Here is a 13371-nt window from a genome sequence, read left to right as displayed (position 1 = left end):
AAAAAAAAAAAAACTCATCTTCATCAGTAAGCCACCAAAAACCAACTGTCAGTGCCTCCAGTATGTAAAAGCAGCAACTGAGCCAAGGTGTTGATGTTTGAAAACACTTTCTTAATGGTATGGTGTTATCTCTAATTTCCATGATTTGTTTAATGATCATTAACCTACTAACTTAGAAATACTTCTGCCACATATTATAATTTTCCACATGCTTTATCATACATTTCCTCATCTAATCAAACAATAGGTAAGGAGGAGGGTACAGAGATGATATGGAACCAAATGGTTATGATCTGCCAACATTTAAAGAGTTTTCAGTAGAGCCAGGACTGAAATCTTGACCTTCTGGCTCTAATCCAGTCCTTTTATTCTAGCCAGAGATAAAATGGTATTTAGATTCCAAAACAATATTATTTTAGAGCAAATAATCAAACTTAAAAAAAAAAAAATCTATTGCCTGATTAAAAATATGTATTGTAAAGAAGAAGGTAAAATTTGAGGAAGATTTGGTAGCAAGAGGATATTGTGATGACAGTGAAAAGTGGAGTTCACTCAGTCCAGAGCCAGTGTTTTCCATACCCAGCCCAGGCACTGAAATGTTCTGGTAGTTCTTGCTGTTTCTCCCGTCGTGCCGAGTGGACCACTGTAAACCATGTGATTAAATGATTATTGCACAGTTGGGATTCCTAGACCTGTTGAGATGGAGGTTTCAGCATAACCAAACAGATGACATCCAACATTAGACCACATAGGATTACCCCCTCCAAATCATTAAAACACCTACTTACTTATAAAATTTATTGACTACTTGCTGTGTGTCAAGTTCCATGCTAAGCTTGGGATTGAGGATATGGGATCAGGAAGAGGGAAAAGAGCACATCCAATTTAGGAGGTTAGGGAAGACTTCCTGGAGGAGACAGCATTTGAGATGGACCTTGAATAATAGGTAGGTCAGTGGCTCTCAAAGTGTGGTCTCTAGACCAGCAGTATCTATCATACCAAGAACTGCAAATTCCTGGGCTGCACTCCAGCCTTATCAGATCAGAAGCCCTGGTGGTAGGGAGCCCAGCGATCTGTTTTGTTAAGCCATCCAGATGATTCTGATGCACAATAAAGTTTGAGAACCACCAAGCTAGGATTTAGACAAGACGAGATGATAGCGAGGACATCAGTTTCAGAAGAAAGGATTCAACCCAGAACATATGCCAGACCATCTACTGTCACTTCCTGCTTATCTTCCTCCCTCTATTTATCCTGACCATGTTTTCTCTCCGCTTTTAGCTATTATTTATGCACACTGCTCCCTCGATAGTTCCTACTCAGTACATTCCTCTCAAATCCCTCATCCCATTACCCTCTCCAATCACTTTTACTTGGTTTTACTCCCACTTACTACCTATGTTTCAGACTCCTTAAATTTCTCCCAAAGTACCTCCCTCACCTTCTTTGTTTTCTAATCTGTTTATCCTTCTTAATTATCATTGGTATATCTGGAGTTCCCATTTACCACTCTGCGTTTGCACATGATTGCCTTGTCCACATTTTTGCTTTTTCTTTTCCTCCTAGTTTATTCCCAAATAATAATTCTGATGTCATTCTTAGTGGCCTCTTTGTAAATTTCTTCCCTATATTGCCCATATATGTTTTGATGGTGCCATTTATCTAATTTGTGCATTGTATGTGATTTTTCATTTTTATAACATATTTTTAATATTTACATGTTCTTTATTCCATGGGTTTCTTGCTTCTCAAACCTAGAATAGGACCTATTTGTATACTGTACATTTGTTACAGGTGATGAAACCAAGACTAACACTGAAGAGTTGTCCCAGAAGGAAGATAAATCCAAAGACATGGAATTCTTTGGGAAGATAAATGACAGACTTAACAAAGATATTCTTCAGTATCCTGAATCCAAAGATGCTTTTGAAAGTGAGGGCATTTTCAAGTGGCAACAGAGGAAAAGAAGATGCTATAAATGTGATGACTGTGGAAAAAGTTTCAGTCATAGCTCAGACCTTAGTAAACACAGGAGAACACACACTGGAGAAAAGCCCTATAAATGTGATGAATGTGGAAAATCTTTCATTCAACGCTCACATCTCATTGGACATCATAGAGTACACACTGGGGTGAAACCCTATAAATGTAAAGAATGTGGGAAAGATTTCAGTGGGCGCACAGGTCTCATTCAGCATCAGAGAATCCACACAGGTGAAAAACCCTACGAATGTGATGAGTGTGGGAGGCCCTTCCGTGTAAGTTCAGCCCTTATTAGACATCAAAGAATTCATACAGCAAATAAACTCTACTAATATGGTGTAAGTAACAAAAGTTCTTTAGCCACTCAGGCCAAATTAGTTATCAGAGAAATCTACCTTGGAGACCTTGAGTATCCTAAATGTAGGCAAAGCTTCAATCATCATTAAAAATTTCTCTGGCACCAAAGAATCTACCTGAGTAAAATTTCCTTTTATTTCTAAATTTGTCTTAGAGTTGTACACCCTCAAAGTCTTAACGTGAAAAGTAGTTTGGAGCATTGAGACCATGCTACCCTTTTTCAGTCTGTTGCTGATTCCAGATTGTTACCACAGTGTCTACATCTGATCTTGACCAGAGGGCAAGGATAAGAGTCAGGGAGGTACAGAAAGATTTCAGGGCAGAGACAGCCTGGAGTGATAGTGGGAATAAAAGAAAGTCCAGTGGGACCTGAGATAACTGCTGCCATAAGGCAAAGGAGGCATGGTATTAAAGGAGATCTAAGTTGTTAGTACCATGAAGGATTAGTCAGTGCCCTAGTAAGTCTGTAGAAACCCACAAAAAATTGATGAGGAGACAACCATTTGGAAAGAAGAGCTCTGAGTCCAATCACAGCCACAGTTTCTGGAAATGAAGATGTTATATGTTAGACACTGTAATCCAGAATCACTGGGTTCTAGCAGAAAGCCATCGTGGAATGATGGCACCTCTTCTAAAAGAACCCTAAACATGGAAGGCAGTTTCTCAAATTGTTGTGAAACATGTATCACTTCTCCCATCATTTTTGGAGGGAGGCAAGAACTTGTAGTTTTCATGAACTAGTAGAACAGACAGTGACAGTTAAGAGGCACCTAAAGGGAATATGGGGACAGTTCTTTCAGACACAGGTGGGGGTGGTGGTTAAACTGGTGATTCTGAATGGGGAAGCAATAGCTATGAAGGGAAGAAATGGTTGACGGTTGGGGAGGAGGAGATGTCAGAGGTATGCATAGGCATTGGTGAAGAGAGAGGAAACAAGATAGAACAGAAAGGGATGGAATGAAAAGAGAATGATAAAAAAGGAATAAAGGTATAAGGAAAGGAACAAAGATAAGAGATGGTGATGGGGAAGAGAAAAGGGTGACAATTCTAATATTGACATCAATTATATTTGAAACAGTGGGGCACATGTCACAAGTCATGCAAAGGTGAACAGATAGCTTATCCCAAGGTCATTGAGTCATACATGCACATGTTATTTATGTTATCTTTATTGAGTCCACAGTCTCATCCTGAGCATGAAATTATTTATAGTCTAACCAAAAAGTCCATCAACAGTGAAAACCTACTAGAAACTTTGAAATGCTTCAAAACAACCTGTTCTCCTCTTAGTAATATCGCAAGAGAGATTAAGGTTCTAAAAGAATAGATCTCTAAGTCTTTCTTACTCAAATCCTCTAGAGCACAGTTTCTCAACCTTGGTTTTACTGACATTTTCACCCAGACGATTCCTTGTGAATTTGTCTCTGCACTATGGGATGTTTAGCAGTTTGCCTGGCCTCTACCCCTAGAGGCCACCAGCAGCCCCAACTTGTGACAAGCAAAAACTTCTTAAGAGATGCAAATATTCCCTGAAAGGCAAAACCTTTCCCCTACCCCACCAGCCTAGTTGAAGAATCACTGCTGTGTAGGAAAATAATCTGATTTCCATGACTGTCCCACATCATATAAGATTCAATTTAGAAATATATATGACCAGCACTGCTAGACCATTTTTCTACCCCACAAAATGATTCCCAGAATACCTAAAATCTATGCAGCACACATGCTAAAGTAGTCTACTTTAGGAAGCCATACCTCACTTAGTTTTGAGCATCAGAGGAATCTGTCCTCAAATATGACCTGTATAAAGAGCTTACAATTGCATTTTTCTAGACCTTCTTCCCTCTACCATACTTCTGATACTACCCTCTCCTTTGCCCCTTTTGACCCAACAATGAACAGACATTTTATCCTTTAACTATCTGTGCTGTCCAATACATTAGCCACTACGTACATGTGGCTATTTAGCACTTGAAAGATGGCTATGCAACTGAGGAACTAAATTTTTTTTCACTTTAATTTAAATTTAAAAACTGATACTCAATTCAGATATTGGAAAACCTTTAAGTATGTTTAGAGTAATTTGTGTATAGGAATCTATTTTTTCCACTGAATTTTATGCCATCTCAATATAGATCAAGTAGTTCCAATGAAAATTTAATAACAATTGAGATGTGTAATAAGTGTAAACACTGGCTTTCAAAGACTTAGAATGAAAAAAGGTATTAACTTTCATTTATAAGTTTAGATTTTAAAATAATATTTTGGACATACTGGTTTAAATAAAATATAATAAAATTAATTTCATCTGTCTTTTAACATTTTTAATGTGGCTACTAGAAAACTTAAAATTACATAGGTGGATCACATTACATTCCTATTTATTGGAAAACATTGATCAAGATCTCATTCTCAGGGCAGGTCCAATTCACTACTGTATTCCAAACCACCTCAATTCTGTACAGCTAAGTTCTGCTGTGCCAAAGACTATACCTATTTCTTTTTATTCGTTAATCTAATAAGTATTTGCTTAGTGCATGCTGTGTTCCAACCCTCTCTTCTAGGTATTGGGGCTATAGCAAGATAAGATCCCTACTTATATAAGCCTACATTACAGTAAAGGGAGACAAGACATATCAAAGAGCATTAATGGTATGTGGAATATATAACAATGAACTGAAACAGAGTGACTGACTACTACAAGTAATCAGAAAAGGCTTTTCCGGACAGCTGACATTTTAACTGAAATATAAATGTCCAGCCTTGGGAAGTTCTGCAGAAGACCATGCCAGGAAAAGCGAATAACTAATACAGCCTGTATGGTAGGAATGAATCTGATGTGTTTACAGGAAATGAAAGAAAGTCACTGGGTCTAAAGCACTAGCTTATAAGAAATGTGGTATAAAGTTAGGCTAAAGAGGTGAGCAGGGGATATGTATTCTAAGCATGGGGCACCACTGGAAGGGAAAGACATGATCTGATTTATCTTTTTAAAAAACCCTTCTGGCCCTTTAGGGAACCAAGAGTGAGGAAAGAGAAGAAGTAAGAAAACCAGTCAAGAGCCTACTGCAGTAACCCAGATGAGAGAAGGCAGTGGCACTGACCAAAGTGGACATGAAGAGAAATAAACAGATTCAAGGTATATTTTGGAGATAAAGCCAGAACAATTTGCTAAAAGAAAATGGTATACACCCCCTAAATTCTCACACAAGAAGATGTTTAAATACTGGGTTAAACATTTGAAATTCCATTTTTGTACAGTCAAATATCAGCAATTTCAAATGATTTAACTTAGTAGAAACAAAATAAGAACAGAGAAGAATCTAGAGAGAAATGGAACAGGAAAAAGGACTCTGAAATTGTGTAGGGGCCTAATTAATTTGTGAAATGAAAATCTGTATACTTTTCTCCTTAAAACTCTCTGTGGAAGGCACCCTTTGTTAAGCTCTTTGTCTAGACAGAAATTGTCAACAAACCTGATTCAGAACACTGCTATAATAACATGTCTCAGTACAAACTTTCTTCTGGATTGCACATTTCCTAAACTGGTAAAATCAGGTTATCAGTGAAAGGCAGTAGAGCAGAGGTTAAGAGAAGACTGCCTGGGTATGAATCTTTGCTTTTCCTGTTTCTAATTATATGACCTAGGCATATCCATTTTCTGTGCCTCATATCCCCCATCTGTAAAACAGTGGTAACATGCTGTCTACCTCAAAAAGTAGGAATTACACAAGGGACCAAATGTCTTGGGTTTAGAACAGTACCTGCACATAGTAAATACTGTTAGTATTAGGCTAGGCCAATAATACTTAAGTATTCTTAACTATTGTTAAGTCTTTTTGTTCATCAAAATGCATCATGTTCAGCATTTCTTCCCCTCAAAGCTGCTTAAACTAGTTGAGTGGTATTTTATCTTCATGAATTCACTGCAGCAACTGTTGCTGTTGTGTATGTGTTTTCCCGTAATGCTAACAATTACCCTAATTCTGAACTGCTCCTTAAATACCTAACCCAATTCCAGCCCGGACGGTCCCACCCGACGGAGAACATCATCCGCGTCGCCCTCACTTGGGCACTCACCCGCCAGCCCTCGTCTCCCGGCTGTTTCCAGCCCCTGGCACTGGGCCCAGCTCACAGTGCCGTTTACCTGGCCGCAGAAGCCGGCCCCGGGAGCTCTGGAACCTTTAGCTACCGGAAGTGGCCAGGACTCGTGAGAGCGCGAGGAAAGGGGCCGGTCTTTCCCGGATCCAGAAGCACTGAGGGTGGCCAGGGAAGGAGCTTAGGACCCCGGGTGGAGGAAGCGGAGAACTGTCTGAGGGATCCAAGAACTCCGTCATTTAAGTGGGTTCTTGAGAGGGAAAGGAAGTAGGTCATCTTTCCAACATGAACTTGAAATAAGTAATGTTCTTCTATTCCGTACCTTCTCTCATTTTCGCTGTTTTACACACCTCATTTTTGGATTCCTAGAGAAGGCTTTCTGATTAAAGTAAAATCTGAGCCAGACCTTGAAGAATGGACAGAGTTTAGTTAAGTGCAGAGTAGTAAGAAATGTACTTCTACCAGAAGGGTCAGTATGAGCAAAAGTGTGATACTGAGTGAAATAGCAGATAGAATCAAGCCATCTTCTATTAAGTCAGACATTAAAGAGATTTGCAGAAATGTCAAATGATTCCACCCCTTTTACTTTTTTGGAAAATACAGATAAACTTCATAAAATATTAAAGTAACATAAAATATGTTACCTAACATGTAATGGGTACCTTACTGTTACTTTAAAGAAAAACTTTAATTCCTCAGCTTTAATTTCCAACACAGCAAAATCTTGTTTTATATGACCCATGTAAACAAACTCTTTGGAGTCCTCACTAGTTTTTAAGAATATAAAAGGAGTCATGAGACCAAAATATTTGAGAATATGCTATTCCGTACACTATATGAAGTGATGCTTCTGAAACTGAAATGTAGAGCAACTATGGAACATGCAGGAACACCTTGAGGCCCTAGGTGTGGAAAATGTTTGGAGTCTTATTAGAAACATGTCATCTGCTTATACAAACAAGGAAAGTATGAGTGACCAGAGTCTTAACATTTTTTTGTGTTCTGGTGGGTCTTTCATTGCTGTTGGACCTAGTGACTCAGGAAGTTTAAAATATGTTCTAAACCCTGGTGTGACTAATTCTAGTAGTGATTTAAAAGGGTTAAAAGTTTATTTTTCATAGTCAATAGATAATATATCTGTACCTGAAAAATTCAAGAAATGGTAGTGTTATGTTATTTTTAAATGTGGAGGTTAATAAAAAAGTAAACGGAAGGAGTTAAAGTGGTTGCCTCTGGGGAATAGATATTGATAACAAAAGGGAAGAGTGAGGCCTTGTGTTTATCACACCGTAAGCCTCAGAGTACTATTAATTTTATTTACTTTTTTAAAATGTCTTTTTATTAGCAAAATCCACAAATCAGATGTGCAACTCAATGAATTTTTATAATATGTGCAACCATGTAACTACAACGCCAACCCATAATAAACATTTTTTTATCTTCTGTCACCACAGATATTAATCTTGATATTAATTTTACTTAAATGCTCACACAAGGCTACTTTTATTCAACATGATAGGTAGGAAGTTAGACATGAGTAACTGGAGGGGAGGCCTGGCTGAAAGGGATGCAATTTGATCTCTAAACTCCATCCCAGACACATCCAGGAGAGTTCACAGATATGCTACAAAATAACCACAGAGACATTTCAACTCCTGTACATGGGTCCTAGGTACACAGTGGATACAAATGACCAGAGACTTCCCCAAGTAACCTTAGGCCATTCAGTTCAGTTCAGTCTCTCAGTCAGGTCGGACTCTTTGCGACCCCATGAATCGCAACACGCCAGACCTCCCTGTCCATCACCAACTCCCGGAATTCACTCAAACTCAACATCTATCAAGTCGGTGATGCCATCCAGCCATCTCATCCGCTGTAGTCCCCTTTTCCTCCTGCCCCCAATCCCTCCCAGCATCAGCGTCTTTTCCAATGAGTCAACTCTTCGCATGAGGTGGCCAAAGTACTGGAGTTTCAGCTTTAGCATCATTCCTTCCAAAGAACACCCAGGGCTGATCTCCTTTACAATGGACTGGTTGGATCTCCTTGCAGTCCAAGGGACTCTCAAGAGTCTTCTCCAACACAGTTCAAAAGCATCAATTCTTCGGAGCTCAGCTTTCTTCACAGTCCAATTCTCACATCCATACATGACTACTGGAAAAACCATAGCCTTGACTAGACAGACCTTTGTTGGCAAGGTAATGTCTCTGCTTTTGAATATGCTATGTAGGTTGGTCATAACTTTCCTTCCAAGGAATAAGCGTCTTTTAATTTCATGGCTGCAATCACCATCTGCAGTGATTTTGGAGCCCCAAAAAATAAAGTCTGACACTGTTTCCCCATCGATTTGCCATGAAGTGATGGGACCAGATGCCATGATCTTATTTTTCTGAATGTTGAGCTTTAAGCCAACTTTTTCACTCTCCTCTTTCACTTTCATCAAGAGGCTTTTTAGTTCCTCTTCACTTTCTGCCATAAGGGTGGTGTCATCTGCATATCTGAGGTTGTTGATATTTCTCCCGGCAATCTTGATGCCAGCTTGTGCTTCTTCCAGCCCAGTGTTTCTCATGATGTACTCTGCATATAAGTTAAATAAGCAGGGTGACAATATACAGCCTTGACGTACTCCTTTTCCTATTTGGAACCAGTCTGTTGTTCCATGTCCAGTTCTGTCACGACCAAGATAATCATGATGGTGTGATCACTCACCTAGAGCCAGACATCCTGGAATGTGAAGTCAAGTGGGCCTTAGAAAGTATCTCTATGAACAAAGCTAGTGGAGGTGATGGCATTCCAGTTGAGCTATTTCAAATCCTGAAAGATGATACTGTGAAAGTGCTGCACTCAATAAGTCAGCAAATTTGGAAAACTCAGCAGTGGCCACAGGACTGGAAAAGCTCTGTTTTCATTCCAATCCCAAAAAAGCCAATGCCAAAGAATGCTCAAACTACCGCACGATTGCACTCATCTCACACGCTAGTAAAGTAATGCTCAAAATTCTCCAAGCCAGGCCACAGCAATACATGAACCGTGAACTTCCAGATGTTCAAGCTGGTTTTAGAAAAGGCAGAGGAACCAGAGATCAAATTGCCAACATCTGCTGGATCATGGAAAAAGCAAGAGAGTTCCAGAAAAACATCTATTTCTGCTTTATTGACTATGCCAAAGCCTTTGACTGTGTGGATCACAAAAAACTGTGGAAAATTCTGAAAGAGATGGGAATACCAGACCACCTGACCTGCCTCTTGAGAAACCTTAGGACATTAGGAGCCAATTAAGGATTCATGAATATTCTGCATCTGATTATAACAGATAGAATTATGGGAAGACATAAACAACAGAACTTACTGTCATATAACATAATTGTCACTCAGCCTTGAGTATATGCCCAATGGAATTCCCTTTCATTTATTGGTGGTGGGTACAAGCCCTACTTTGCACTGGGTATAACCAAAAGGAGGAGCCTGGAAGTATAAAATAGGGAAGCCAAGAGGGCTCAAAAGGAAGGATGAGGAGGGTTCCTTTAGGAGTGTTGGACTAATGGAAGGTCTATCTGCCTTTGTCTGTTGTTCTACTTTTTTTGGTCCATTGCTCCAAAAAAAGAAATAAACCAACATAACAAATATTTTTGGATTTATCCATGTTGTTCATCTATCAGTGCTGTACTTAGTTGCTGAGTTGTATCTGACTCTTTGTGACCCCTTGGACTATAGCCCACCAGGCTCCTCTTTCCATGGGGATTGTCCAGACAAGAATACTGGAGTGGGTTGCTACGCCCTCCTCCAAGGGATCTTCCCAACCCAGGGATTAAACCCAGGTCTCCCTCATTGCAGGCAGATTCTTTACCATCTGAGCCACCAGGAAAGCCTTATCTATCAGTAGCTGCTTTCAGTTTCTGACTGTATGATCAGTTTAGTTTCTGTTGTATGATCATAACAGTATTTGATTTTCTGTTCTCCTTTTGATGAACTAATTTGGGCCTACTATGAATAATTATGAATTATGAATAAAGCTGCTATGGACTTATGGTTTTATGTCTTAGGTAAAAACACCCAGGGGTGAAATTACTGGGCTATAATGTAGGCATTATTTAACTTTATTAAAAATTGCTATTTTTCAAACTAGTTGTACCATTTTACATTCTCACTAGCAGTGTATAAGAGTTCAGTTGCTTCATATCCTCACTTCAGTTTAGTTGCTCAGTCGTGTCTGACTCTTTGCGACCCCATGGACTGCAGCATGCCAGCCCTCCCTGTCCATCACCAACTCCTGGAGTTTACTCAAACTCATGTCCATTGAGTCAGTGATGCCGTCCAACCATCTCATCCTCTGTTGTCCCCTTCTCCTACCTTCAATCTTTCTTCAGTGTCTTTTCCAATGAGTCAGTTCTTCACATCAGGTGGCCAAAGTATTGGAGTTTCAGCTTCAGCATCAGTCCTTCCAATGAATATTCAGGACTGATTTCCTTTAGGATGGACTGGTTGGATTTCCTTGCTGTCCTATATCCTTTTTAGCACTCAGTATTGTCAGTCATTTTCATTTTAGTCATTCTAATGGATGTTGACTCATTGGAAAAGACTCTGATGCTGGGAGGGATTGGGGGCAGGAGGAGAAGGAGCAACTGAGCTGAACTCAATCGATGTGTGGTGGTCTTAATTTTATATTCCCTTGATGAATAATGATTTTGAGTACCTTTTCATGAACTTATTGATAATTCATATATCTTCTTTGGTAAAGTGTGTGTCCATAACTTTTGCCTATTTACCATTGTTTTCTTATGATTGAGCTGTAAGAGTTCTTTATATATTCTGAATACCAGTTGTCAGAAATATGTATTGAAAAAATATTTTCCATTCTAAATGGAATATTTCCATCCTAAATATTTTCCATTCCATTTTTCATTTCTAAATGGTGCTTTTTGCTGAGCAGAAAATTTAAATTTTGATGAAGTCAAATTTAGCAATTTTATCTGTTATTATTAGTGCCTTATGAGAAATCTTTGCTTAGGTTACAACACTATTTCATTTCTACTACCTATGTGTACAACTTTTATTTTAAAAAATTGTTTTTTAATGTAAAAACGAAACAGCATAGTTCTAATCTGTTGACAGTTATTTTCAGTTTTCATCTCTGGTGGGAAGCAAAAACTATGAAATAACCAAAGTGTTTTGAAAGAGTTGAAACACTGTAACTTCTGTGTTTATTGTTATTTGTTTTATTGTGATGATTAGCTGACAAAACTCTTACAAGCAAATCAAAACTACTAAGGCTTAGTCTTGAGGACAGACAAGATATTTTTAAGTTAAGGTTGGAGACTGGATAGAAACATTGGTGGTGGTGGCTATCAGCAGGATCAGATAAGGAGGGAAAATTAAGATGAAGATTGGAGGGGCACCTGAAAACCCAGCATAAATGGATAGTTAGAAAAAAATGTTAAAGGAATAAAAACGGGGGACCAAAACAGCAACAAAAGTAAGACAATGGAGTCAGGAAGCCCTGAAGGAGAGTTCTCACCCATGTACTAGTATTACAGCCTGCATAACCAGTAAGAATAAGGAAAATAAATATTTAACAAGGTCCGTTTCCGCTTATATGGAATTCTTTGTATAAAAGTCTGTCTGTCACAACTTATTTATGACAAGAATATAACTTTTCTTCTGATACGAGAGGACATTTTTCACAAGGGAATTTCATCACCTGCTTTTAAGAAGAGCCCTCCCTGCCCCAGTGGCAATGCACTGACCACCGCTTGAAGCTAATAAGAAACGGCCATAACCTCCTTCTTCTCCAGCGAACTTTTATTCAAGACAGCCCTCCCCCAAACTAATAAAGTTGATCTTCCCTTTGTTTCTTGATCTTGCCTCTGAAACACCACGCTTTGCGTGACCCAAATAGCAATTCTCTGCTTTTCCTGCACAAACCCATTTTGCTGTTAAAATAATTGGCTGTTTGATTTTTTAGGCCAGCATCCACAACCACCGCCCCCAAATCCTATGTAGTCTAAAAAGTTAAAATTGTAAGGGTGTATAAGGAAAGAACATGGATTTGAATTTGGGTTTTTCTAAATTTGTGGTATTGGAAATAGGGTCTACAACTTAAGTTTATGTCATAGATTACGTCATAATCCTAAACTTAAATGAAGTCGCTCAGTCGTGTCTGACTCTTTGCGACCCCATGGGCTGTAGCCTGCCAGGCTCCTCCGTCCATGGAATTTTCCAGGCAAGAATACTGGAATGGGTTGCCATTTCCTTCTCCAGGGGATCTTCCCAACCCAGGGATTGAACCCAAGTCTCCTGAATTGTAGGCAGATGCTTTTACCGTCTGAACCACCAGGGAAGTCCCCTAAAGTTAATCCTAAACTTAACTCAGTACTAAAAAAGCTAAACTGCAAAGCAGATTTTGTAAGAGACTGTAGTTCATTAAAATAGGAAAGGGTGGAACATATGTAAAGACTCGAAAGAATTCATATTTTCTATGAACCATGATAAACTGGAATTCCTCAAGAAATTTGCAGTCTACGTGGGAGGGTTGGATATGTTTATGGAGAGAGAACAATAAAGTGCAGGGATATCTAACCCGGCCAAACGCAAGTCTAGTTACTTAGCATCATAAGGATCCTTGACGTGCATCCTCCACCGCTACCCCAGCTACCGCCTGCTCCCAGCCCTGGCCTCCGCAAGCCCTCGGATCAGCTCTCCGGGGGACCTTTACGTCCCCAGCGAGTGTGCGGAGCAGGGTCGTTGGCCCCAGTGCGCGAGGCGGAAGTGACGCCACAGTCCGTTATTTATCACAACTTTCCCGGCGCCTTAGAGCCGCGCGCAATCCTGCGACGCGTAGACGCAAAAAGACAGCGAGGCCTAGCGTTCGGTTGTGAGGGGCGTGGTGGCCCAGTTGGCTCATTGGTCCGACCATAGAGCTTTCAGACCTCCAGGATTC

At 39.6% G+C, this 13371-nt stretch overlaps 1 protein-coding gene and 1 long non-coding RNA gene across 3 annotated transcripts in view; one reads left to right on the top strand and one right to left on the bottom strand.

Moving 5' to 3' along the window:
- Positions 1-12290, top strand: part of ZSCAN16 (zinc finger and SCAN domain containing 16) — a 17178-nt gene extending 4888 nt beyond the window's left edge. Inside the window, exon 4 of one of the 2 annotated variants that reach the window (XM_024983537.2) lies at positions 5356-12290. In XM_024983537.2, the coding sequence (XP_024839305.1) occupies positions 5356-5369 (14 nt within the window). In that variant the 3' untranslated portion in view covers positions 5370-12290. Of the gene's footprint in view, positions 1-1794; positions 2449-5355 lie in introns of those variants that run through there. The other variant, NM_001034411.1, reaches the window with a different exon arrangement.
- LOC132343636 (uncharacterized) overlaps positions 1-13286 on the bottom strand; it is a 22099-nt gene extending 8813 nt beyond the window's left edge. Inside the window, exon 1 of the long non-coding RNA XR_009492564.1 lies at positions 13036-13286. This is a non-coding gene — a long non-coding RNA (uncharacterized lncRNA). The remainder of the gene's footprint in view (positions 1-13035) is intronic.
- Between the last annotated feature and the right edge of the window lie 85 nt (positions 13287-13371).

Source organism: Bos taurus, chromosome 23, assembly GCF_002263795.3.
Source record: "Bos taurus isolate L1 Dominette 01449 registration number 42190680 breed Hereford chromosome 23, ARS-UCD2.0, whole genome shotgun sequence".
Taxonomy (NCBI): Eukaryota; Metazoa; Chordata; class Mammalia; order Artiodactyla; family Bovidae; genus Bos; species Bos taurus.
This window is presented reverse-complemented; position numbering and strand designations above follow the sequence as displayed.